The sequence below is a fragment of the Neodiprion lecontei genome, chromosome 3, assembly GCF_021901455.1.
Source record: "Neodiprion lecontei isolate iyNeoLeco1 chromosome 3, iyNeoLeco1.1, whole genome shotgun sequence".
Classification (NCBI taxonomy): domain Eukaryota; kingdom Metazoa; phylum Arthropoda; class Insecta; order Hymenoptera; family Diprionidae; genus Neodiprion; species Neodiprion lecontei.
Genome location: NC_060262.1, coordinates 28,448,450 through 28,475,318, shown reverse-complemented (window position 1 = coordinate 28,475,318; position 26,869 = coordinate 28,448,450). Strand labels below are relative to the sequence as shown.

The window sequence follows — 26,869 nt, the reverse complement described above, 5'->3', positions numbered from 1 at the left end:
ATGAACGATGTAGGCACGTTAGGAGTGGCCACTGTCAGCGTGTGTTCAGCAAACAATCGTACACTGCATTACAGTGAAACGACGTATCTCTAAGCGTCAAGCGTCAAATAATGAGCAGTTAAATTTCGTACTGAGTTTACACTGGTCATTTATAAAATTGACATTGTTGAGTGAAAAATGTTGAAGCATAAGAGATTCTCGTAAGAATGGGCAAAGTGATGTTTGGATCCAAGAAACTGCCAAATACTCTGGGCCTGAAATATGAAACCGTAAACTTTATTATTTGAAACTGAAAGTGTGGTTATATTTTTTTTTAGTAATGCGTACAAATAGTATCGAATAAAAAAAAAGGTTTTTACACATGAATTTAAAAAACTGAATAACTAACCTAATACTCAACAAAACATGTATGGAAAACAAATGTAGCAGTTTGGTTATCCTGCAAGTTGAACGATGTCCGAGGATTCAAAAATGGGCCTCTTTGGCTCTAAAGATGATCATAAAGAATCAACGTCAGCTGAAACCACCAAACAAGATTCAGCGGTCCGTTATGCCCCGTACTGTATAGACAGCGATTCTGAAACATACGATACAGAAGCACTGAGTATAATGGATATCAATGATATAATAGGTGTGCAAACAGAACAAGCGGTTGAGTCTACGCTGGAAAGTGAAATAGCTGCTCTTTCAGAAATTATTACTGACTGCAAGCGTGAAACAAGCTCTGCTGCAACTAATGAAGCCCCTGGAGAAAGTTCAGATATTAAATTTACTGAAGAACTTTTCACTCAACTGACATCACTGTCACCAGCTGAACAGCCAAGTTCAAGCCTCATCGAAGAAAGTTGTATAAAAGATTTGAGAGTGGATGAGCCGCCAGAAGAAAATATCGCCCATAGAAAAATTAGCAATAAGTCTGCTTCCGATGAAAACTCTCCAGATGTTATAAAAGCTGAGGATTTATCGTTCAAAAATATTTTAGAAGACAAAGTTGTTGTCGAAATGGATGTTCACATTACTACTAAAACTGAAGATGTTACGCCAACTTTGGATGAACTAAGTAACGAGTGTGAACAAACAAAAGCAGAGCCCACACCGAAGACTGAGAATGTAGGTGTACCTTCACTCTGCTCCGCTACTCATGCTATAAACAAATTTGACGAAGATTTTCAAAATAACATATCTCGTATAAAGGAACAAAAAGCTAGCGACATCGACAGTATAAAATTTGATTGTGTAATTGAAACTGTAAACCCTGTGGGGGAGATTGTTAGCACACCTCTTCCTGAAATTGCAACAAAGCCATCAGAGATATCTTCACCTAGTATTCAAATAAATTTAAATGATGAAAAAAATGACAAGCATACAGACCCATTGGAATGTGATGATAATGTTGCAGTGCCTGTTGAAAATCCAGAGACTGATACCTGTACTATAGTGAAAAGTGAGGGTTGCGTTGCAAATACTGAATTAGAGAGCAAAATAGCCTCTGACGATTCCATGGATAAAAAGCTATCAGATGTACTTACAAATGTGGGAAGTATTTCTAAGAGTTTACAACTCATTGGGGAAGCTTACATTTCTGAAGACTCTCAGGAAACTGACGACAAAGATGAATTGCCTGCTATCATAGATGTTCGTCTTCCATCATCCATTATAGAAGAACAAAAAACTATGCAAGTTACCGAGCCTAAGCAGGAAGTCAGCTCTAGAGATGTTTTAACAGAAACTTCGCACAACGAAACCGAACTGCGTGATTACTGCGATATACCAATAAGTACTTCTACAAAATTTACTACAATTGGTCAAGAATGTAAGTCATTGGACGACAAAGAAAATCCTGGTAACACGCATAAGATTTTGCCTGGTCTACAAGATAAGACAAAAAACAATGATTTACATCAAATCATCGAATCACAAGTAATTGTGAATCTTATTGACGATTATGCTAATGAACAAGAAAAACGAGCAGAAACAAATGCGCATAGTCAGGAAAATACAGAGAAAAGTAGTCAGTTTTGCAAAATATCTTTATTGCCAGATTCAAGTATTATTGAAGATACGAGTAATCCATTGCAAACGACTACTGCGTCAGCACAAGAATTGATCGACTCAGAAAAAAAACGTTTGCAAGAAACTCCATATGTGGAAGATAAGTCGTTGGAGTCTGAACTTGAAACAATTGAGGATCCGACAGGGAATAAGATCCTGAAGCTAGCAACAAGTAGCAGTCCAGATGGGGTTGAAGAAAAGATTCCCATAGATGTTCAATTGATTGACGAAGCAGTGGAACCTTATGAAACTAATATCACATCTTTGGACTCGAGTGCAAAGATAGTCCTGCCAATGGAAAACTTATCTGTACAAAATCCCAAACCAATCAAGGTGTCAGAGACGTCATCTACCATCATATCGACATATCCAGAGGTTGGATCCAAAAATGCAACACAAGTTGATTTGGAAATGAAGTTTGAACACACAGAAATTGAAAAAGAAATCATACTCCCTGAACCCACATCGGATAATAATAGCGAATTGAGTAGTTCGAAAAGTCTTGGAACATCGTTGTCAAGTTCAGAACATTCACATACTGCTGATAATTTTGTCAAACATTTTTCTGAAACCTCCACTTCACCTGTAGAAGTTAGTCAAGATTTACATAGTGAAGATGACCAAAGTGTTGATGCTACGGCACCTGAAAAAACAGTCTTGACAAATGAAGAATGCAGGGAAATATTGGAAGTTGAAGAACTTCCAGAGACAGTAGAAGAGAAAACAACAAAACAAGCGGTAGCTGATACGAAAATTTTTGAGGGTATTGCTCCAATCATACAATCTGTAGAGAACAAAGAAAAGGAATATGAAGATGAACCCAGTAGCACATCCAAGAACACTTCAAGCATTGAAGAAGACGGAGAAACAGTTGAGGTTGAACCATGTGCAACTGAAAAAGATGGTCAAATACAGCAAACATTGACGGAAAATACATCACCAATTACTCAAGAAAGCCAAATGGAGTTAAAAAATAACATATCGGCAACTGAGCATGACATATCAGTTGATTCGAACAAGGAGAAGCCAGAGGAAATAGAAGATTCGAATACAAACTTAACGCAGTCAGGAGATGAAAACTGTACAAAAATCAAAATTCCGTCATGTGATATTGTGGAAGCAAATGAGGTGCAAAAGTTACAATCATCACAGGAATTTAGTCAAGCTGAAAAAACAAATTTTGTCGAAGCAAAAGTTGACGCCGTTATCTCACAGATAAATGAGGAAAACTTGATTTCACAAAGAGACTGTTCTCCAGAAATGAAAAATTTAAAAGATAGTAAAGGTGACGTAGAGCCACAAGCTGGTTCTGAAATCATTGACATAGTAATGGAAAATGCATCAGACTCAAAAGTTGAAATATCTGAAGATATTAATGAATTAAATGTTGAAATATCAAACTTGGAGAGTGTTAACTGCAAAGGTGACTCCTATCAACCAGAGGTTACTGACGAATCACTCAACATCAGTCAGGTTGTCGAAGCAAAAACAGTGGATTCTACCATATCTATCTGTTCAAAAATTTGCCAAGATGATGTTCCAACAAAACAAGTCTATAAGGAATCTCATCAATCAGAAGAAACTGAATCAATCGCTGTATTGCCAATTGATACAGAAAATAAACAGATAAAAGATACATCTGACAAATATGAAGCAGAGATCGCAGAAATTGAAAATATTAAAGAGTCATGTAGTGAGATTGTTATTGCGAGCGTAGTATCACTTGCAGATTGGGAAAATGCCTCAGAAACTAGTACAATGCAGGATTGGCCTGAAATTGCCGGCTGTTCAGAATTAGGTCCTGAGCATAATAAATGTGAGAGCAAAGTAAATATTAAATCAAAAAAAGAACAAAGTGATAACTTGAATGTTCCTCAAATACAGCAGGAAGCAATTAATAAATCTGAAACTTCATTAAGAGATGACGATGTACAGTGTCAAGAGTTATCTCCTACCATAACGCTTCAAAAACTGGACAGCCCTGAAATTCAGGGTGAAAAATCTCAGTCTCAGTCTGAAGCTGAACTGATTATTAGTAAATCTGTGGATGCTCTTTCGAGTGATGAATTAGTTGAGGACTCAAGCCAAACACAATCCAAAGTTAACTTAATTTTAACAGAACATCCAGTAGATCAAATTTGTGACTCGCAAATTAGAATGCAAGAAATACAAGCAATTGACAGCATATCTGAACTTTCAGAAAATGAGTCAAAATTATTAGAAAACGAACAGAAACTTGAAGAAGACTTAATTCCAACAAAACATATCAAGGCCAGCTATCCTGAGGTCACAACTGGTATTCCTTGTTCCATTGAAGATTCGAAATCAAATCAAATTTTGGACAGAAATCTACAAGGTATTGAATCTGAAGGAAATGTATTTAAGGTGATACCTGAATCTGTTTCAGATACCCTGCAGTCTACTGATTTAATAGAATATGAACAGAAGGTGAACGAAGATTTAAAATGTGAGCCTATTGAAGAATTGGATAAATTGACAGCAGTGGCTGATGAAATTTTGATTGATGAGTTAGCTGATTCTGTATTAAAAGATGACCTACAACCCTTGGAAAACTTCAACAATTTGGAAATATTACCCGATAGCAATTTATCTCCATCATCTATTGTGAGTTCTGATCCATTAAGAATCGAACAAGTGGAAACAGACGAATTTTCTGGAATAAAAGATCAACCTGTATCATTGCTAGAAGAAATGAACAAAACATGTTTCATTGAAGATTCGAGTCAAACACCAAGTGTATCACATGAAGCTAATTATATAACTGATGTTATCATAAGTTCAACAAACATTGAAAATATACAGCTTGCAGATAATATACAAGAAAGGAATGATGAAAATATTAATGCTGATGAGTTCAAAGAAGACAACGGACAAGAGCTAAAAGCTAGTAACAGTTCCATTCCCAAAGATATTTCATCTGTCGATCAAAGTATGGCAAGTATAAGTGGAGCATGTAAAACAGAAGATGAAGAAAATCTGAATGTAGACAAAGGTATTGAAATAAGTTTACCATTGAAACAAGAAGAGGAAAAATTGATTGAATGTGCAGTGCTGCGAGCATGTGATGTCAAAATTGATCTACCAGACGAGGTATTGTTTGATACTGAGGATGCAGCAGAATCTGAAGTTCTTTGCCATACGTCAGAAGACAATGTCGATACCTCACAACAAAGCTCAGAAATTTCTGAATTAGAATGTGCTGTAAAATTCTTACAAGAATCTGAGGAGCAAACAATAGATTCTCCACTACTCTTGTCACCTAAAATAACTGAAGACATTGTAGAAGAGAATTCGGAACAGAATAAATCTTGTGTTTTTTTGTCAGAAACAGAAGTTTGTCAGGGTACTTTGGAACTACCTGTAGAATTGGAACAAATTAAGCCAAATTCAATAGCTATATCAGAAGCAGAAATTATTTCTGAGGCAGCCAAGTTGGAAAATGAACGCAAGTTGAAAATAGCTGCAGAATTGAGTAAAACTTCGGAAAGTACTTTGAAATTGGATGTTACTGAAAATCTTGTATCAGAAAATAATTCAGAGATGCTGAAAAATCTTCTGACAGTAGTGGAGACCCCCAGTTGGAGCGACAGATCAGGTGAAAGTCTTGCATCGACTTCGGAAAAATTTGCTGATTGCCAAATCCTGGAATTACCTGAAAATAATATTAGAAGATCGGAGAAGATGCCTAAGATTTCAATTCTAGAAGAGAGATTGAAAGTACCACCCAAAATAGAAATACCATCTAACGAAATAACTCCGAGAATATTAGATACACCTACAACTCCGAAAACAAGTTTGCTTATTCAAAGGGATTCAAAGGTAGACTCTAAAAGTATGTATCAAAAAATGCTTGAATCTCCAATAGGTGGAGACAAAAACGAGCCGAGAATTGCAGACACTCCAAGAAAAGATTCTGAGAAACATGATTTCGAAAATGTTGGTTCCCCACGAATAATTTTGAAAATAGCAAAGTCTGCTATCGCTGATTGCAGTGAGCCGAGATCACCCAAAAGTCCCAAGATACGGTCAGCAGCAAACTCTCCGAACCCAGAAGATAGCCCTGGTCAAAAATTGGGTAAAATTAAGTTGAAATTATCAAAAGGTGGTCATCCTTCGATAATTTCTAATGATAATTATGATGAGAGTACACAGCGTCACACGGATGCAATGTTATCCCCATCTCATATTGGTATGAAAATTAAATTATCGAAATCAGGCGATGCTTCAATCATTCAACCTGATAAATATGACTTAACTGACGAGGTTAAAGAAAGTAAACACAAGTTTGATGAGGTTTTACCAAAACGAATTGAGTCCTCACTGGGTATGAAAATAAAACTTTCGAAAACCGGGGGTCCATCTATAGTACAGCATGAATCAAAAGAATTGACCCCCAAACGTAACAAAGAAAAAATTGATAGTGGACAAGATGTTCCAAAAAGAACAGATTCTCCAATAGGAATGAAAATCAAATTGTCTAAAAGTGGCGATGCCTCGATAGTACAACCAGAGAAACAAGAAGTTTCAGATGAATGCGTGTATAGAGATAAATGTGAAACTCAAACTGAGATTCCAAAACGAACAGAATCTCCAATTGGTATGAAAATCAAATTATCGAAGAGCGGTGATGCATCTATAATATCGACAGAAAGTTGCGAGGAATCGAAAGATTCTTCATCAAAATCCAGAGATAAATTGAGTTCTAATCAAGATCATCCAAAACGAACGGATTCCCCTCTGGGGATGAAATTTAAACTTTCGAAGTCTGGGGGAGCCTCTATTATACAACCAGAAAAATCTGAAACAGCGGAAGAATTCAAAGAAGCCAGAGACGAAATAGAAAATATTGCAGCTATAACAAGGCGGGTCGAATCTCCGATTGGTATGAAAATCAAATTATCAAAAACTGGAGATGCATCAATCATTCATCCCGATAAACAAGAATCTGACGAGAATAAAGAACTAATAGCAACGAAATATAGAGAGAAATCGGAGGTACAGGAAATCCAGAAACGAACAGACTCTCCTATTGGAATGAGAATTAAAGTAACGAAAAGTGGCGAAGCTACTGTAATGCCTTTAGAAATTCCACAAGAGTATCAAGAATCGTCACTGCCGGATGCTGAGACCTACGAAACGGCGTATGAAGTTACAAAACCAAATGAATCTCCCATAGGCATGAAAATCAAATTATCGAAGTCTGGTGATGCATCGATCATACACCCAGAAAAACAAGAATTTCTCAACGAACCTAAGGATAATGTCGCGGGCCGAGTACATCCGTCAATTTGCCAAGAAGGATCTAAGTCCTTGGAGTCTCCACTTGGAATGAAGATCAAGTTATCAAAAACTGGAGATGCTTCTATAATACATCCTGAAGTTTCTCCAGAGTCCAAGGAGGCCCACCTAAAACGTGCAGAAAAATATCATACTTCGCTAGAAGGTCCCAAAAGAACAGAATCTCCTCTCGGGATGAAAATAAAATTATCCAAAACAGGAGATGCATCTATAATAGAGCCTGACAAAAAAGAAAAAACTGCAATGAAGCAGAAAGAAAAATTGTCAAACATTCACGAAGTTTCACAAAAGCGCAAGGAAATGGAGTTTCCAATAGAAATGAAGATTAAATTGTCAAAGACAGGGCATCCGACCATAATTGCTAATGAAAAACAAGATTCTTTCGGCGAAATGCCTTCAAAAAGTCAAGATCATTCCGAAAGTATTCCAGGCACACATTACAAGCGTACAGAACCAACATCTCCCACTAAGGATTCTCAGATGAGGATTTTTAAAACTGGTCATTCAAGCATCATACACGGTAATCGGTCTGAATTGACAATTGAACCGATTCAAATGCTTCATAAAAAAGTAGACAATGTCATGGAAGTTCCATCAAAATGTCAAGATGTTACTATTTCCTCGGTGGATGTAAAAAAAAGTAAACTAGAAGCTAAATTGTCGCATAGATTACCTGAAGTTACAATTCAACCAGTTATGTCTGGAGAACAAAAGCAGATGATGTTAGACAAAAAAACGAGTGCAATTAGCCGACAACAAATGAGTGTGATTAATCAAGAAATAAGTATCACTCATGTTTCATCTCCTAAACCCACTGATCTATCAATGAGTGGAAAATTGAAAGAGATCTTACGCAAAAATGCAGCTAGCTCTCCGCCGAATTCGGATTGTGAAATTATTGAGCATCGGCCAGAGTTAATCATTGTTAATGAAAACTCCAATTCAAGTCAGGATGTTATGATAATAGAAGAAGTCAAGGTAGCGGCACAAGAAGTCAAGGTACCTAGAAAACGAGGCAGACCGAAAAGATCAACGTTACCACCTGGGCAACCACTGATGCGACAAATTATTCCACAAGACCCATTGGCTTTAGACAATATGCCACATCCACTTGGAATTGACCATAGAGAGAGCGACCGTCCGAAACGAACTTGCAGGAGTCAAAAGAGTTATGCTCCGCCAAAAAGAGGTAGAGGAAGAGGTTTGTACAATTTCTCATTGAGCTTATACATGGCATATTATTTATGAATGATAGATTCCTATGCGAATGAATATATGTTTCATAACTAACAAAAGTCTAATCAATCACGTCAGATACTTACAAGAAATTAATCATTAACCTTTAGAAGGCCGGCATTTTTCCTGTGGAATTTGATATTTTTTAGAGGTGTGATTTACGTATATTAATAGTCAACACATCTAGTAGAGTTCCCGAGTTACCTGGTGACTCCTAAAAGAGTGTAATTCAGCAATCAAATTGCAGATGTTACAGCGAAGTGATATTTGCTATGGATTTCTGTGATCAAAGTTTGTTTTTTAATCTAGGAAGAGGAAAGCGAAAAATGGACAGAATAGATTGTGCTATTGGGAAAATACCTCGACTGGAGGATCCGTTAACTGAAATTGAAAGATCAACAATGAGCTTAATAGACCCGTTTCAGCAAAGAGTTATTCCAGCAGTTATGGCACAGACATCGGAACTATACAGAGCTCTGAAACAGAGTCCAACAGATCGCAAGAGATTATTATCCGAAACGATAGTAAAGCAAGGCTTTTCAGAGCCACAGAAAAAACTAAGACTTCAAACCGAAGCTGTGAAACAATTATCTGCGGTGTTGCCTCTGGAACCTATACCTCAAGCACGCATGATGGTTCAATCAAATGTCAATACATCAGATTCAACAGCTGTAATGATATCTGAAATATTGCAGCGCTCCGAGACCATTACCGCAGAGCTGAATACTAATCAGTTAATTGAGGGACCAAAATCTGCCATTCACGAAAGCAAAAACATTATTGTAGACATGACAACAACTGAGCATCAAAATTGGTTAACACCTTCGATAAAACTACCCGAAACAAGTAGCAAAAGTGAAGCAATTTCAATAGTACAAGTGATGGATGAAGAAACCCGAATGAGTGCAGAGTCCAATTCGCGATCGCAAACACCAGCTAGAAACATCTCCATACCTGGTAAAACTTTCATCGTATATTCTTATTAGAAAATTCGAGACTTTATAATAATAATAATAAGATTCTCAATCCAGTCAAGTTTTGTAGATGATTTCAATTAATTTTGCTTTGAATCTTTACTCGTATATATGACAAAAGCAAATCTTTTATGAATTGTGAGATTGTGGTATAAATACTATAGAATGGTGTTAAATTGGGTAATTTCTCAACAATGTTATTGTAATACTTATCAATATTTTTTTTCATTATACATTATCGTGATTCTTTTTATTTTTATTGTTTATGACAAACAACTTAAATGCGTATTTACATTACATTTCATTTAATCTGGCAACATTCAGAGACTCGCAAAATGATTAGTTTCACAATTTTCCTAGTGTGTTTTCATCGCTTTGTATCTATTTGAAGATTATAAATATTAAAAAAACCTAACTTTAACATATTTCGGGTTGTGTTGCATTTGTTGGAATCTGTTTTGACAATGTGATTCGTTAAGAGTCATTAAAAGTACCCGGTCTCTAAAATATAAATGTGGTAGTGTACCTCCGACTGGGATATCTAAAAATAGAGCATTTTCTCATGTCTTATTTCTATATTCCCGAATATAAAATAGCCGTCATGGAGTGTTTTGACAAGGTTAAAAATTATTCACAGAAGTAAAGTAATTATCATGCACACTTTTAAAAATAAATTCACAAATAATACATTGCCATACGTGCACTCAAATGATACTTTGAGAATGTGAGTGCAGACCATAATACGTAAAATTATTTGTAACTTATTTCAATTAGAATTTATGCATTTAGATGAATCGACAGATCTCTCTAAAAATTTGTAATTAATGTTTATTAGATTTGGAATTCCAAATGAAAATACGAGAGGTAATAAATGGATACAGGCTGAAAATACTACTATACCATCATCTGTAAAAATAATATTATTTTATTGATTGGAATAATTGGTATTTTTAGAAAAATCGGGCTATTTTTTATGATCTTTAAACAAATTTACACATCGAGATACATTACAGTTATGGTCAAATAAAAGTGGAGCTTAATGCCACAAATATCGTTTCCTCGTACTCAATATAACTGTAAATCGGTACTTTGAATGCTATATTGTTTGCTCAACTATTGACATTTTACTACCGAAATAATTTAAAGTAAATATTGTGTTATAGTTGTAGAAACTGTAATCAATGAGGAATCTCAAGGCAGCGTGCTGAGCACTGCCACTACAGAATCTGAAAAAGTTAAAGTGAAGAATCGAAGAATGGAAATAAACTTTGATCCTGACGAAGGACCGTTTACTGTTGACAAAATTGCTGAATATGAATGGCCTCTTGATAAAAAAGGAGAAACATTTATGATACAGGAACAAATTTCACAATACTTGGGAGTGAAGTCATTTAAACGAAAGTACCCGGATTTGAAGCGTAGAATGGTAGAAATGGAGGAAAGAAATTACCTCAGAGAAAATTGTTTAGTGAGTGAAGCTATGTGCGATATGGGTAAGTTTGAACCTAATTTTGCTGAAATATTTTTAAACTGTACAGATAAACGATAAAAATGTATATAACCACTACCCTTTTGTAACAGACTTTGACCAATAACTTTTCAGGTTTCAATATTAATAGTGTAAAATTACTTATCAATTTTTACATCCCTTATTATGCATATTCAATTGCATCTGCGCGTATTATCTCCTATCCTTATGCCTGAGAAAACATGTTTTCATTATTTAACTACTCATATCAGCTGAGGTTTTAATCAGATCATCTCCGTTCATATTTAGGACTTACAGCAATATGCAGTACGGAAGTGTTAGATGTCATGTGCAGCGATTTTCCAGATCAGTATGAAGAGTACCGTAAGCATATGCGAGAAAAACAAGCTAAAGAACATTCAAAGAAGCAAAAAGAACTAACAGCTGCTGCAAATGCGGAACGAAATCGCATAGATCTTGCAGAAATGGCTGTACAGTCAGCGTTATCTTGGAACGTTAATTTCAATAAAGCTCGAAAAGAGTCTAGAAAGTATAGCTTAGATTTACAAAGTTTCACCATCCACGTACCTAAAAAACAACAAAAAGTTGACACGGAACGTAAAGTTAGTAACTATCCTGTGGCTCTGATACCTGGACAATACACAGATTATTATAGAGAATATACACCTGCTGAATTGAGGTATTACCCATTGAATACTGTTCTTTATGGTCCGATGAAACCTAATGAACGTAAGTTTGACAGTCAATCTGAAGGATCACAGAGTGACAGCGATAGCGATTCATCCTCTGATGACTCTAGGTGCGTAAAGAATTAGAAGAATTTCGTGCCATGTAGTGGTTAGCAAAATGACTTTTATTAACTTATTCTAAGTGAATACTACTGAAGACCGACGATTCGTATTAATTAGATCCTTTTCAGCTCATCATCTAGCGAAGGAACGCAGGACACAGAAGAATCCCAATCGACGATCGATGAAGTTGATATGGAGTTGGGCGCCCACAAGGAAGATAACAAAAACTTAAAGTGTAAAATGTGTTTAAAACACTTAAACAAACATGGAAAGGCTGAAGTACTAATACAGTGTGGTACTTGTAATGGAAATGGTACGTGAAAAATTATATAGTCATCAGAAATGAAAGGATCCAGACTTACTGTCGACTTAAAAAATTTGATTGCACAAGTTTATGAAGAAGACTTAGTCATTTGGCATTATTGAACATATTATTCTACGATATTAGATCACACGTTGAGTAGAGTAATTGTTCCTAATGGTGGGATTTCGTTTCATTGGAAACATAATATGCAATGTGTGACTGGTTTATTACCATGAAAAGTGGGAAATAGAATTATTTAAAAAATATTAGACTTAGGATACTATAATGTAGAAGTGATGTAGTATATTACATAAATTTATTGAGTTGAATAAAACTTGGCAATTTGATTTTTTTTTCATATTTTCTATAAGCTATATAAAAAAAATTAAATGACCTCATCATTAACTTTATAGATTCAAATTAACACCATGTACATGTGGTAGCATACGACAGATATTACATACTGTAATGATCTAACTAATTTTTCTATATTGCTACTGTAACATGACACTGTCATGAAATTGGAAATGTATGTGAGGTGAATTGTGATGTCGTAGAAGTAGTTAGATTTGCTATGGTTCAGTGTGACTTTGTATTTGACTTAATTTTAATACAACTACAGATTACTTATAGCAATGTTTACAAAGAATATTTGTTAGGCAAGAAATGCCTAAAAGGTCCACGATCCTTTTACTGATATACCGAAGATTTCAATTTCCTCAGCCCAGGTGACTGCATCTTTGAACAATATTTGATTCATACTGATTCTTCGTTTTGAGGACAAAAAATATTGTCGCCAGGGTAAGTTTACCCACTCAGTTGACTCACCTGATAAATTCTGGAAATTGAGCTAACTAATTTGTAAATCTTTTTTCCAAGTCGCGTGATTCACAACAACTGGTGTACAGTTTCAGAGGTCCAACACTTAACCAGAGTTTGCTTGCTACTACTTACATTGCATGCAAACACGATGTTTTACGTTTGTATGGAATCCACATGAACGAAAAGGATCTTCTCAAACTTTTGTGTGTAGATGTTTCGATCTAACGATATGTCACTTTGTTCTTTTTTCTTACTCTCTCCATTGTGAATGCCAGAAAATTAATGTTTTTCAAATATGAATTTTTCTATCAACTGCTGTGATGCTTGAAGTAATTTTGTACCCATATTATCAATAACTGATTATATTCCACCACCGAAATACGTCAGCAACGGTTATAAAACAATTATAAGAGAAATCAGATTGATGAATGGTAGTTACATTTTGTCATTGCTAGAATCGAGTATTGGGATAAATCTTTGTATTACATAAAGTACTTACTGTTAGTCCATCTTCTATCTATTCTGTCTATTGGCCAACTGTATTTGTGAATACTGTCTGTTATATACTATTGGGATTTGACCTGGTCATACTTGTGATATTGATGTTCTTTGTTGTAAAAATGATTGAAGTATGTCTGCAGAGAAGGTACACATCGTATTCTCATAGGCTAGAACCAATGACATTAGGTATGAAATTACAGAATCATAACTATTACTCATATAAATAGTCATTTCGTTTCAAGGGCACCTTCGAGTTCATGAAATTTGACATGATAATTATTTGAAAGTATATGAATTAAAAAATGATATCAATTTTCTTTTCTATATTTTTTATATTTAATCCTACGTATTATGTAACTTCTTTATCCACCGCATAGTTGAGGGTTTGGTCATGTCATTAAATTTATAGAGTCGTATCGAGTTAACTGCAAATTCAGTTTTTAAGACTGTCTAGATATCATTGTATCTGATTATAGTTTTGAATGCGAAATGGTTTTTTCTGTCATTTACAGTTCACCCATCGTGTATTGACTTGACACTAGATATGGTGCCTCACATTCAAGGGTACTCCTGGCAGTGTACAGATTGCAAGACATGTGATCAATGCCATAATCCTGCAGATGAAGATAAAATGCTCTTCTGTGACATGTGCGATCGAGGGTAAATAGTTTCACTTTATTTTTAAACTAACCAGGGTTTAATTTTAGTAAACTCAAGAATGTGGTCATCCTTGAATTAACTCATTTGAACGAGTGTCTACATTCAAATTACAGATATCATATTTATTGTGTGGGTCTGAGGCGAGTACCGCAAGGGCGATGGCATTGTCGAGAATGTGCTGTTTGTGCAAGCTGTGGACTGCGAACACCTGGAGGAGCAAATTCAGACAGGAATAGCGTTGCACAATGGCAACACGAATACAAAAAAGGCGAGAGAAACACACGTGTCTATGTTTCCACACTATGCGTTCCATGCTCAAAGTAAGTTGAAACAACTTTGCAGATATATATTTTATAGACTTCTAAAGCATAGGTGTAACAATAGGTAAAACTATACAATTTAAAAATTGCTTATAGCTCTCTGTGGCCTGAGCTTAAACTCTAGAATTAATATCCATTTTCTTTGAATGAGAGTATCAGTAAAATATTTACGATTCTATTCTAGTACAGTTATTCATGTTCTATTTTGGTACATCATTTATGAATTAATATCCATTCTCTTCGAATGAGAGTATCGAAACAGCATTGAATTATACCGTAACAATCAAACATAAACAATTATAATGTATCATCAAAGTATTTACGATTCGATTCTGGTACAGTTATTTATGTCAATAACATATGGTTTGGAATGTTTTTGAAATTCAATGTGCGTAGACTGATAGAGGTTGATATTTTCCCATTCTTTTGTTGTAAATTTGAAACTCGGTTTTATTTATTCCCTGTCATTTTTAAAAACCTCTTCAGTTGGTTAAAATAACAATTGTAATTTATAATTTACATCAAATATCGTGTATTAGTTGTCCAGATACTTCTCTCATGACCATTAACTTTCAATGCAATGTAAAGAAACTTTCTGTCATATGCCAATGAACCACTCGATTATTTGCTCAGTCTTTGGCATCAGTTTGCTGTGCAATTACTAACATATTTGAAAAACAAATTTTTGCACTGCTGCTGATTATCGAAATGTTTTTGCTTTACTACTTATTCTGATAATAATTAAACATTGATCGATGTATCGTTTTGACTTCACTAACTACTTAAATATTTGTGCGTTAACAAGGCTGTGGCGAAAAGGCCGTTACTGCCCACATTGCAGCCGCTGTCACAGCGCCCAACGACTCGACCTGGAACCGAATCTAGTCCATTGCGGCGCGTGTGACAAATATCTGCACTTAGGTACTGAAACGAATCTTCATTAAATTTAAGCTTTTTCATTATTCATCAACACTGGTGATTGTTTTTCATGAAATGATCTATATTATATATCAGAATATAATGTAGAGTATATCATTGACCGTTATGCCCAAAAGTCTATCCAATCCTTAGCGATTTATCGTAACATAATATGACTACACTGGATTAATAACAAAAAATTATTAGCTAAAAACATTGATTAATGAGTCTCCTATTGTAATTAAGATGATTATGAAAAAGCTTATGACATGTGCCACGAAACAAAGCCTGTGTTGTGATGTAATAGTAGATGTGTGTCTTCGCGTGTTTATGCATGTGGAATGCCAGAAACCTTTAACATGTGCTGTCAAGATTTAGCTGATCAGTTTGTGTTTTATGATATGCAATATATTTTGTCAAATAGAGCTATAATAATACAGGAAGAGTATTATACGTGTCAATACCTTGTGATGTTGTCTGCTACATAGAAATTGCCCATATACCATCTTCTGAGGATCTCCTAATATTTCAAAAAATTTTATTGTCCAATATATGTAAATGTGACAGAAAAATATTCGTGAAAGATATATTACATCTAGGTGTTGTGTGTGAGTATGTAAACAGTGCGTTTAGTAGGTAAACAACGCTCAAGAATCATAGATACTAAATTGTTTGCAAATACAGAAGATTCTGTAAATTTTCAGTTACATTATCATTGCACTTGATAATGTAGTTCCTAATTGACGGCATAATTCTATTTCAGGATGCGTGGAAATCAAGTATGGAACAATTGACAGAAAAAATTATATTTGCGAATGCTGCAGTACACCTACTCAACAATCGTCGAGGTCCTTAATATCAAAAAGTTTCAAGACATAAGTTATACGTAAAGTATTGAAACATTTTGAAGTAATTACATGTGTAAGAAAGACTGTTAACTCTATTACGATAATACTTTTTCCTTCTGTTTTAAAGTGTTGTAGTAAAATAAGACTTGGTCCATACTTTATATCAAAAATTTCTTGCCTATGATTGCTCTTCGCTGATATGTTATCAGTTTATAATACGATGCTAGTAAACTACCAACACACGATTAAACAATACAAATCTATTCAATTTGCGTTCGTCGACGGTTCATTTGTAAGCATATAGAGTTTGATATTCGCCAATGCGTTCATGATCATGGTATACCGACGCGTTATCGGTGAAATCATCTTATCAGTTTCAATCCTATATTCATACATTGAGAAAAGACAAGGGCTTGCGATTTTTCTTGTACTTCCCATTTATTTTATATATATTATATTTGACGAAAAGTCGTCAGAGGGGTCAAATTTACGCCAATCGCCGCGTTCTACGGCAATTGCTTAAACATCTGACCACGTTGCGCGAAGCTCGCACGGCGTTTCCAATCGGCCGTCGAGACTCGATTTCGAGCGCCGCGCGGCATCGGTCGCTTCTGAGCAACCGAAGCAAAACCACGGCTATCAGTCCAGAATTCAGATCGCGTTGGTCAGGTTGTTTCAATATATTTCCACCATACTCATTTGTGAATAATCCACGAAGGACTGCGTGTGGTCCAGAGAAAAAATAACTTACTGAAATAAAAACATCCGACGAACATCGACGGTGAGTGCCCCGAAGCAGAATTGAACCGCAGCAAGATGGATCGAGGTGACCTCCCTACATAAAAAATACGACAGATCTCTGTCGGATTCGACACAGATCCGCTACAAAATCCGGTGTTATCCTCCACACGAGAGACAACGGTAGAAGATTGTGAACGGATCCTAGTCGGCTTTGTCGTAAATGAACTCGGTTTGCGGCTTGATGACCAAAATTTTATTTCGGAACGTGTCCGGTTTCTATTCCCGCGTCCCGATGAACCTCAATTTTATAGTCCAGATTGTCGGAACGTATCCAGTTTCTGTGAGATCCGGACACAATCCGCTACAAATGTCGGACACAAGTCGGACACAATTGACGGCACGAATCCTGTCGGATTTTTTATGTAGGGCTGAATTAAGTGACCCTAGCAACGAATATTGATAACCAAAATGCATAAGCTGAAAATGTCAGGTCAGGTCACACATGTTATGGAAACATAGAGAACATTTATATTTTATATTATTTAGAATATGTATACATTTCAAATCATTCTTCATGTACTGTTATGATACTTTCTGTTAATTTATTACTACTCGGTCCTTGACTATATTTTGTAAAAACGATCGTAAATTTTCAATGGCGTGTGTATTGATTTGGAAAATAAAAGAATAATGAAATTTTGTTATCCCTTACGCGATTACAAGGACAGACTACATTGCAGTACATATCGAATACACGCGGCAATGATCCGAATGGAGTAACCAGATCAATCGTCTCTAAGAACAAAATAAAAACTAGACCAACGCCTACAGTGAGTAAAACTAGAAAGTGCGTAATCGATATAATTTTTTACAACTTCGCTCTTGATCGCCAATGATTTTAGTTGTTCACTGATTTTATGCATTTGTCCGATACTTGTGCTTATTTTATTAGCTTAATATTACTAATTGCTGCAGTTCATTTATAAATAAATCAGAAACCACTAAATTGTTATCAGAGAAAAAAAAATGGTTACGGCACATACAGTCTGTAGTGACGTGAAATCTAATTAAAGTATATTGCGTGAATAATATTCACTTATATTCTTATTGCAGCGTAAAAAGTGCGTAGCTTCAAAATTCAAGCTAAGATGCTACGAGAAATACTACATGTCAAGTGTGGAGTAACAAGGAGGAGGTATGAATACTTGTATTGTTAATAATTATTTGGTAATTTAAGGCGTTACATTTGAAGCCAATTTTTTTCCCTTGCGTGTGAGTATGTGTATGTATGAACATGTGGTGAAGAAGTATGAAAGTAGAAAATAGTAATGCTTAATTTGAAAAGTGAAAATCAACTTTGCTAAATTAATTCAAGTTTCGATTTTCATTTTTTCCAGAGTTGAACAGAGACATCCGGGTAACTTCCCCATTTCTCAGCAACGATGGTGAGTTCGCATGTATTTAGATTACAGGTATTTGTTTACAGCTTCTTTACTGTCACGTGGCGTGGCGATAACAATTGTTATACAAACCTTGAATTTTTCATCCAATGAATAGGCTCGTTCGCGATCGCAACGGTGCTTGACTTTCGGTGGAATAATTTTTTTGTAATATCTTTTAGCATAGCTTACAAATTGGTGGAATGAACATCGTGACAAGTAACCATAGCTTACTCGGCATTTGTGATAGGGAATAGTATTTAGCTACAGATGTAATAATCTTCGTTTAAATTCACCAATGTCGTTCAAACAGTGGATTTACCCCAGGTTTGTCCAACGAATGTTTAATCATAGTCATATAATTATTTAATCGATAAAATTTCAGTCTGGCATAACGTAACGTTATCAAATTGCATGCAATATCTTGAATCATTTTCAATTATTCAACAAACAGCAAGTATCGATGAATTGCAGGTTTAACTCACTTAGAAAATAATTATTAGCATATGGGATGCTTGTAATGCATCTTACAAAATTTCGATGTACCGATAGTCCTCCAGCAATCTCTAACATAATACATCGAATAATAGGATTGGGGTCATACCACTGCGGTATAGTATCGTGAGATCGGTTTTTTCTGTCAATCCTTTAACCCTCTTAGACCTAGCATATTTTCCCACCCTAGACTTCGGCAGGCAGAGGACGTATAGCTGCTAGATTGAGGGCATCACGGGGAATGTCAAGCAGAATTACAAATATCAATTGGAGAGCATTTTTTGTACCCTGTTGTATTCATTCGTTGAATTTGGTGCTGAATAATGCTGCTAATTGTAACTCTGAAGCAATGTCCTTTTTTTATGTTGTCCAATATAATTAAAATTATTTCTCAGGTTCTTCACACAGATGGAATGTTTTACTGTAGTATGTGCTAAATTTTACGGTCAATCCATTGAGCGAAACCCGATGGGAGAATCGCATAGATGCAGTCAAAGTGGTCAGATTTCAATTAAGTATGATTTGCCAGGCTCCAATCTCAATAATCATCGTGGGAGTTTGTTGGGCAAACCGACATCCGGAGGCATTTGGATTCTTATTTAGAATATGTGAGCTACAACTTCATACGGAGGATGATTTACGAAAATGTGCAGATCTTCAAATTTCATTACCTGATGCAAACCAATAAGATCAAGTTACGAACTGTTTGGCGAATTACGAACGCTATTCAGAAGAATACCTCATCGTTTTAATCCCAAAAACGTGCCCCTATATATGTGCATGCGAGAATATGCTCACCTCTCTGGTTCCGAATGTTTTCTGTGCGTTGACAATATTATTGACGTTGCCAGTGACTGTCGCTTCCGGAGAATGAAGTTTTTCCAACTTGAAACTAAAGTATTTGCGGTTGTCAATGAGTCAAGGACGCTTAGACGGACTGGAAAGTGAATCGATTGAGAATGATATTGCTCATGAACCAGATCTTGATGAAGTAATTCAAGACTTTACAGCCTTGAAAGCTAGAGGGTTCACATGATTTTATGACTACGCCAGAATTATATAATCTGTTCGTGTGATTGTAGAATCCTTCTGTTTTTAGCAATCATTTGTACCTGTGATTATCATATCACTTGAGTAAATAATTATGGGATTCAAATATTTGATTGTTCTATGTGTGCACTTATATATGGGCGGCTTTTTATTACTTTACATGCATAAAAAATAGCTTTCGAACTGGCGCTACTCGGATTTATTATTCTGTTATCTCACATGTAAATGCAATGTCATCAAACTACTTAATAACAAAACATACATTATAGAGGTATTCCATGCCAACTGAGAGGTCATTTTCCCTGACCTCCATACAAAAAATCAATTCTCCACTCTGAACTATGGCTCAAAATGTTTGTTTTGGGACCCAGAAATTATGTGAATTTTTGCAAAAAAAAAAAAAAAAATGGCGTTTTTTTAGGACCATAAAAGGGTTTGTAACATTTTTTAAAAAAGAATGGTCGAGACGAAACATCTGAAAAAAATGGTGAGTGCTTTTCTTAGGTTGTAGAATCACATAAAAATAATTAGGCAAATTGGCGGGGGTCAGGGAAAATGACCTCTCAGTTGGCATGGAATACCTCATATACACTTCATCTTATTGGACCACTTGACAAGGTGGATTTAATTCCAGTCCGCACTATATATTGAGATAAGGTTGCGAATTAAATTCAAGGCGTTGTTACCAAACTACATTGTCTCTAATTATGACAAGACATCTTTTCTTCTCGCAAGATAAAATAACTCAGACTGGTCTCTTTGGCGAGCACCACTTAGTGACAGACAGTAATCATGTTTGTATGTAAAATTGGCTCGCGCTCGTGCTGTTATATAGCAGCCGCGTGTCTGCTGGTGGCTCTTTTGCTAATCGCTTTCCTGACAATCTTTGGTGTTATTCCAATCAAAAATGGGGACATTCCCGCTGGCGAGGATTGGATGCGTCCGGAAACGACGATACCGCAAGGAAGACTTCGAGGTATAAATATGGTCACACACCTTGGCAGAAGATTCTCTGCCTTCATTGGAGTTCCGTTTGCCGAGCCACCGATTGGAGATCTCAGGTTTGTAGGAGTAATTCAGAGTTACAAGTTACCTATCGCTGCATAGGCGGTGCAGAAAACGTTGCCCGGACACCCGGACGGAGATAAAATCTCAACTCGCCGATTCTGAGCCTGAACGACGTTACCTGCGTTACAATTTCTGCGAGCTATCGCTCAGGACCTCACCGACAAGCTGCGAGTTTGAACTCAAGTCCTCCCCTTCCGAAGTCTCGCACGTTACGAGCTGCGCTACTACTTACAGTAATAATATACGATATCCATAGTAAACTGATACTGGTACTTACGATGATACTGTAATTGATTGGGCAAACTTTGGTTCATATATTCCAAAGATACAAGCAGTTAATATACATGAACACGAGTTGATAATGCAGTGAGGACTTCTCAACTTCCCGAGCTCATACTATGTATTTTTTACTTGTTCAGAATGCATGGTATGAGCTCGGGAGGGTAAAAAGACCTTACTTTATTGATAAGATTTTTTTTTCTTAGTAAGAAGATATTGACCGACCAAATAAACAATCAAGGATCCGTATATACGTACCGAAAGCACATTGTTTTGACCAGATTCACGTACTTTGCTTTTACACATCTCGATTGCTTTGAGAGTCCGCTAAACCATCGGTAATATCAGCTCTCGACGGATTTTCTTTGGGTGGATCTGCATTGATCACAACTCGTAGCACTAAAATACATAATTGAATGTACTCGACAGAATAACATGTTCAAAATCTACGACGAAGAATTGGCGGAATCATCTAGCCTCATGCTGGCCAAAAAATCACCTATCATTGGGAGTTTAATCGTCCCAAAAATACGGAAACATTAATTTCTTCCATTATTCCAATCCAGGTTTAAACAAGCCGTACCGCCGGGTCCTTGGAACGGGACTCTAGATGCCAGCCGCATGCCTAACGCATGTATTCAGATCGAGAAAAAGCTCATAGGGGATGAGGACTGCCTCTATCTCAATGTCTATACGCCGCAGGTATATCGCAATCGTATTGACTATATTTTGATACCTGGAAGAAGTTATAGTTTTACCATCATCGTTTCAAATTTTCTATCTCGAGAAATGTACTAGTCGTACCAAGAGATTTAAGGATTTTCAATTGAAAGTACAGACATTTTGAAATTCATTTGATTTCAGTACCGAAACACCAGTTTAGGCTATCGTCTGATCCAACAGCGAACAAGTTTAGCTCTGTTCATTTCACATAGAATTCCAGTAATGCCAAACATATTAAGGCGATGTAGAATTGATTTTATTGTTCAGCTTTTTACTGATTCCTACACCACCCTTTTGCTGGTAGACTTGTTTTATGTCAGTGGCATCTCCATTGCTTCAGAAATCTAACTATCGCTTACAGATGTTTGAAGATTATAGCGTATGTCGGACGCGCGGATGGGCGATTTCATATACATCAGCGGCGATGTCTGATTCGTGTAATTACAGCGCACGTTTATTCATTAAAAACTGCCTACTTTCCGCACTAGCAACGCAATATACTAATTGTCACACAGCTGGGTACAAAATACAGCATATTTTTAGTGCTTTAGATTGGATAAGAAATCTGTGTGATTACATCGTGAAGGTTGATTTCGAGTAAATCAACAGATCCTCAATCATTTGAATTTGTTCAACCATACTTACAGTTCTTTATCGTACTCGAAATATTTTGGTTCGAATAACGCTAGAGAAACTGAAAATTTAGATCTCATTGGAAAATTTTCTACGGAGTTCAAACCTCTGATATCATCTTCTTTTTTGCTCACAATAAATCAGACTGTTGTGCAACATTACCCAAAATCGAAATCATGAATTTTTCGTCCATCGATCTTGGTTTCTCCTCGCTGTTCCTAGCTCCTTAGGCTGCGTACAGACTAGAGCATTTTTGCGCGCAATATACTCAAGCTTGGACGTGGGTTCAGAAATGCATGTTTATGCTTTCAGTCTGCAACATTGCGATATACGTATAGAAGAAATCAGTGAACGAAGTGCAGAAAACAAGTGTTATCTCTTTATGATACATAGTTTATAGTTTATTGTTGGTGCACCTATTTGCTTTGCTATCATTTCTTAATTTATAACATGAAGAATTGAATAAGACGGGTGCACGGTGATTATTCAGAATCACGGTCTACGGTCGGCTTACATTAATGAATTCTCAAATGAAAAAGCAAATGATCACTTTTTTACCATTTTTACCGCATAGCTTCCTAGTAGCCAAAATGCTACGTTACTGCCAGTGATGGTCTTCATCTATGGTGGAGGATTCCTGGTCGGAAGGAGCACTCCTGACCAACGCAGTCCAGAATTTCTGCTTAATAAAGACGTGGTTCTCGTAGTTCCGAACTATCGTTTGGGAATACTAGGATTTTTCAGTACCGGCGACGAAGTATCGCCGGGAAATAATTTACTGAAAGATATAGCTGAAGCTTTGAGATGGACCCAACGAAACATCAAGTATTTCGGTGGTGATCCAAATAAAGTAACGCTCTTCGGTGGAAGTTCAGGCGCCGCCTGCGTTCGCCTTTTGACCTTATCTCCTTTAACAAAAGGTGAGCAGAGTTGCTTACTTGAATTGAAATATACCTATGGTATTTAATGATCATCTTCCGGTGGTAAATGTATCCGAGTTATTGTTACTATAGCGAAGCTAATACTTTTGATTGTAAGAGAGACCAATAATCGCATTGAAGTAGTTTTCACTAAAACGATATTAAATACTTGGCATTTCAACTTGACGAATAACCGCACACTTTTTTCAGGACTCTTTCACCAATTCATGACACATAGTACACCGCAACTCTATCCTCCTGTTCCTGAACCGTATTCGGTGGCCGCCACGCGTGCCACAAAGCTGGGCGAATATCTTGGTTGTCCAACCAACACGTCAACCACCCTTGTTAACTGTCTGATGACTTTCAATGGGTCATACTTGTACGATACAGACGTGCTGTTGAGGGATGTAAGGACGGCCAGGCCTACTGTTTGGTATCCTGTAGTCGAACCTGACGTAGAAGGTGCACTTTTTACGGATACTCCAGCGAATATCATTGCCAATGGAGAACAGCATGATTTGCCGTGGGTGGTCGTTGTAACCAAGGGAGAAGGAATTGTTGTAACTGCAGGCAAGTATGAGTGGATCAACGCGAAGTGACAAATATTCTTATAGGTATCTATATCGCACACAGATGTCAGGTAACATACCAGGCTCTGCATATTTGTGGAAACTTTATCGGTAGTCATTTTTTCTTGGGGAATGATTTTTTCTGAAACTTGTACTCGTTCTTTATTTCAGTGTACTATGATAGGCCAGACTTGTTCCAGCAATTTTTAGACAACGTTGACTCTTACTTAATCAGCTTTTTGAGACACGACGTTTGGTCAGCCGATGTCGATGCCCAAACTGCTGCTCTAAAGTCTCGTTACTTGAACGATCTAACTGCAGACAGAAAATTGGTGAGAACTGGAACAACTGACGATAAAAATTCAAATTCCATCAGTTACGGTGTGATTGATGTTGCTTTCAGCTACTACACAATTGGACTGACATCGTAACCGATTACGAGTTCATCTACCATATTTACAACGAGGCCAAACAACATGCAAACAACCCTGCTTACAAGAGTCCCGTATACTTTTGCACTTTTGACTACCGAGGCACTTTCAGCAAAAGCTATATGTATAGTAATGGTAACGCGGAGAATTGGGGTGCGGCGCATGGAGACGAGCTGATTTACCTCCTTCCTGAACCAAAGGAAAATTTAGCGCTACCAGGCTCTGAATTTACTGAGACTGATATGAAAGTGGTCGACACTATGGTGGAGCTATGGACATCGTTTGCTACAAATGGGTGAGTATCAGGCTATGAATAGATAAAAGACATCACGTCACAACCGCTTGTGTATCGACTATATTTGACTATACAACACATTCTCAGGTTGCCGACTACTGCAGCTCTCAATGACAACGCGATTTGGGAACCATTCTCATCAGACGAAAAATATCTTCAGATCGGTAATGACAGCGATCCTGGAATTCAGCTTAAAAGTGGTTTTCACGAAGAGCGAATGAAGTTTTGGGAAAATTTCTTCGCTGCTAGAAAGTAGATTTAGTTTTAACTGCGGTCCCTCATCAGAATTCGTATTCTTTGTTTCGAAATAGTTTGTTGTGACTTACCCGTCGGGGAAAGTGAAGGAGATGTAGGAATAAATGTTTGATGCCTTTCTTAGAACGCAATGTACAGAATTTAGTTTGAATACCTGATAATGATAATATTATCACACAATGCGTATTCGCATTTGATTTTTCATTGATCCATCACCCACATGTCGTACATATAACGTTCGGTATCATTGTCAGTGTTCCATCGAGTAATATCAACTTGTGCCCTGGGATGTCTATTTGTGGCATTGAAAGTATGGCTCGATCGTTTTCAATGATAGTGAGCATCGATTTTATTCAAGGTTTTTGAATTCGTGTCTGAAAAAAGGATTAACATGTCAGTAATACGTGTCTGGTCAATTTTTGATTTTGATCTGAAATAAGCTTAAACGTATTTAGAATACTGAAATAATGAAACGATTAGTCAAACTTACAGCGCGCTCTCTGTCGGAAATCTACAAGACTGATGCCCAGCGGATTTCCGTCACTTGGTGCTAGCAGTGCACAAAGAGTCAGTTGGAAAATTTGACGTGTAACACTCGATACTGTTCTCTTACGCGGATGGTGTGAATACTGCTAGCATTGGGTGACACAATTAATACCATAGCAAATTACTAAGTGCTGGCATAAGGAGAATGGGTGCAATATTAAGGGGGGCTGACGCGCCTCAAATTAGCTCTGTGAAATAACGATGTGAAACGGTTGCTGATTTTTTTAAAAATACCAAGTATTTCGAAGATCAACTTCGCGAAAGCCCAAAAAGTATGTTTTGAACATCTCTTCATTGTTTTCACAATTGCGACTTTTTTCAAATAAATAAGGTACCAAGAAATCTAGACTAGAGATTGTTGGAAATAATCTCCAAAATACGTGATAATATTAGTAACCCGTAGTATCAAAAATTATAAGAGTTGATGTGTATTTGGCAAAGAAGAAGAACACTCGAAACACAGTGTTTTTGGCATTATTTAACGATGCAAACTATTGTTTGTACGTTTTTATTGCAAAAAAATAATTCAAAATCCTAATATTAGGATGTGAGCGTGATCACATTTTAGAAGTCGCCCGACTGAGTGTCGGCTGAACTAGCTGGTAATTGTTTTTATTAGTTTTAGTGCCAATGTCATGTACTGAATTCTTCGCCCCGCAGATAGAAGTGCAGAACATGACGACCTTGTAGGGAATTGTTTATTTATGTAGTTTACGTATCACGAAGTGTTATGCTGTAATCTATGTAGTACGTAATAGCGTTTTCCACTGGTTGCACAGAGTGCGCACTGGCTCGAATAGGGGGCACTCAGTAAAAATTATTTGTATACTTGTATTGACACTCCCTAATTTCAAAAATAGCAATGCGTAGAAGAATAATGAAATATTCGAAAAATGTTAAGATCTACCCATACAAGTGATCCTTCCAAGTGACCTGGATACTGTGTTTAGTAGAAGACTCAATCGTCAGACACGGAACCCGTCGCATGGGTCAGCCGTGCAACATATTTTCGTTGTTCAAATTCAGTCAAACACAACCCCGTTAGGTGGATTAGCAGAACTATGCAATCCGATGTTGACATGATCCTGGAAATTGATCGAGGTCACTTGAACGGTTTCGATCCACCAATCACAATGACTCTGTCGTGTTATAGCATAGAGCAATCGTTTCTCGTACGTTTACTTCATA

At 36.6% G+C, this 26,869-nt stretch overlaps 2 protein-coding genes across 6 annotated transcripts; both read left to right on the top strand.

Moving 5' to 3' along the window:
- The first annotated feature begins 70 nt into the window (after positions 1-70).
- Positions 71-17,784, top strand: LOC107216623. Of its 4 annotated transcripts, XM_015653864.2 has the most exons (9): positions 71-8,572; positions 8,917-9,564; positions 10,745-11,074; positions 11,359-11,869; positions 11,990-12,174; positions 14,001-14,148; positions 14,262-14,468; positions 15,274-15,389; positions 16,150-17,784. In XM_015653864.2, exons 1-9 carry the CDS (start codon positions 454-456, stop codon positions 16,263-16,265), a joined length of 10,380 nt encoding a protein of 3,459 aa, XP_015509350.2. In that variant the 5' UTR covers positions 71-453; the 3' UTR covers positions 16,266-17,784. The 4 variants fall into 4 exon arrangements, 3 of the variants coding, with proteins under 3 accessions (XP_015509350.2, XP_046591850.1, XP_046591851.1); XM_046735894.1 differs by lacking the exon at positions 15,274-15,389; XR_006903614.1 differs by lacking the exons at positions 14,262-14,468; positions 15,274-15,389; positions 16,150-17,784 and adding an exon at positions 12,825-12,966 and having other exon boundaries at positions 14,001-14,138.
- Positions 17,785-20,521: 2,737 nt separating this feature from the next.
- On the top strand, positions 20,522-25,321 carry LOC107216622 (carboxylesterase 4A-like). 2 transcript variants are annotated; one of them, XM_046735899.1, is made up of 8 exons: positions 20,522-21,020; positions 21,873-22,008; positions 23,237-23,582; positions 23,793-24,155; positions 24,326-24,486; positions 24,558-24,880; positions 24,968-25,044; positions 25,089-25,321. In XM_046735899.1, exons 1-8 carry the CDS (start codon positions 20,752-20,754, stop codon positions 25,127-25,129), a joined length of 1,716 nt encoding a protein of 571 aa, XP_046591855.1. In that variant the 5' UTR covers positions 20,522-20,751; the 3' UTR covers positions 25,130-25,321. The 2 variants fall into 2 exon arrangements, with proteins under 2 accessions (XP_046591855.1, XP_015509349.2); XM_015653863.2 differs by having other exon boundaries at positions 20,535-21,020; positions 24,968-25,321.
- The last annotated feature ends 1,548 nt before the right edge of the window (positions 25,322-26,869 follow it).

What these genes read in the sequence shown, in the direction of transcription:
- LOC107216623 (XM_015653864.2), top strand. Translation starts at nt 454, where the DNA reads ATGTCCGAGGATTCAAAAATGGGCCTCTTTGGCTCTAAAGATGATCAT. An exon ending in TGAAGCTATGTGCGATATGG is followed by an intron (nt 11,075 to 11,358) that starts GTAAGTTTGAAC and finishes GTTCATATTTAG; the next exon opens with GACTTACAGCAATATGCAGT. An exon ending in TGACAAATATCTGCACTTAG is followed by an intron (nt 15,390 to 16,149) that starts GTACTGAAACGA and finishes ATTCTATTTCAG; the next exon opens with GATGCGTGGAAATCAAGTAT.
- LOC107216622 (XM_015653863.2), top strand. Translation starts at nt 20,752, where the DNA reads ATGTTTGTATGTAAAATTGGCTCGCGCTCGTGCTGTTATATAGCAGCC. An exon ending in CCACCGATTGGAGATCTCAG is followed by an intron (nt 21,021 to 21,872) that starts GTTTGTAGGAGT and finishes ATTCCAATCCAG; the next exon opens with GTTTAAACAAGCCGTACCGC. An exon ending in AGGAATTGTTGTAACTGCAG is followed by an intron (nt 24,156 to 24,325) that starts GCAAGTATGAGT and finishes TCTTTATTTCAG; the next exon opens with TGTACTATGATAGGCCAGAC.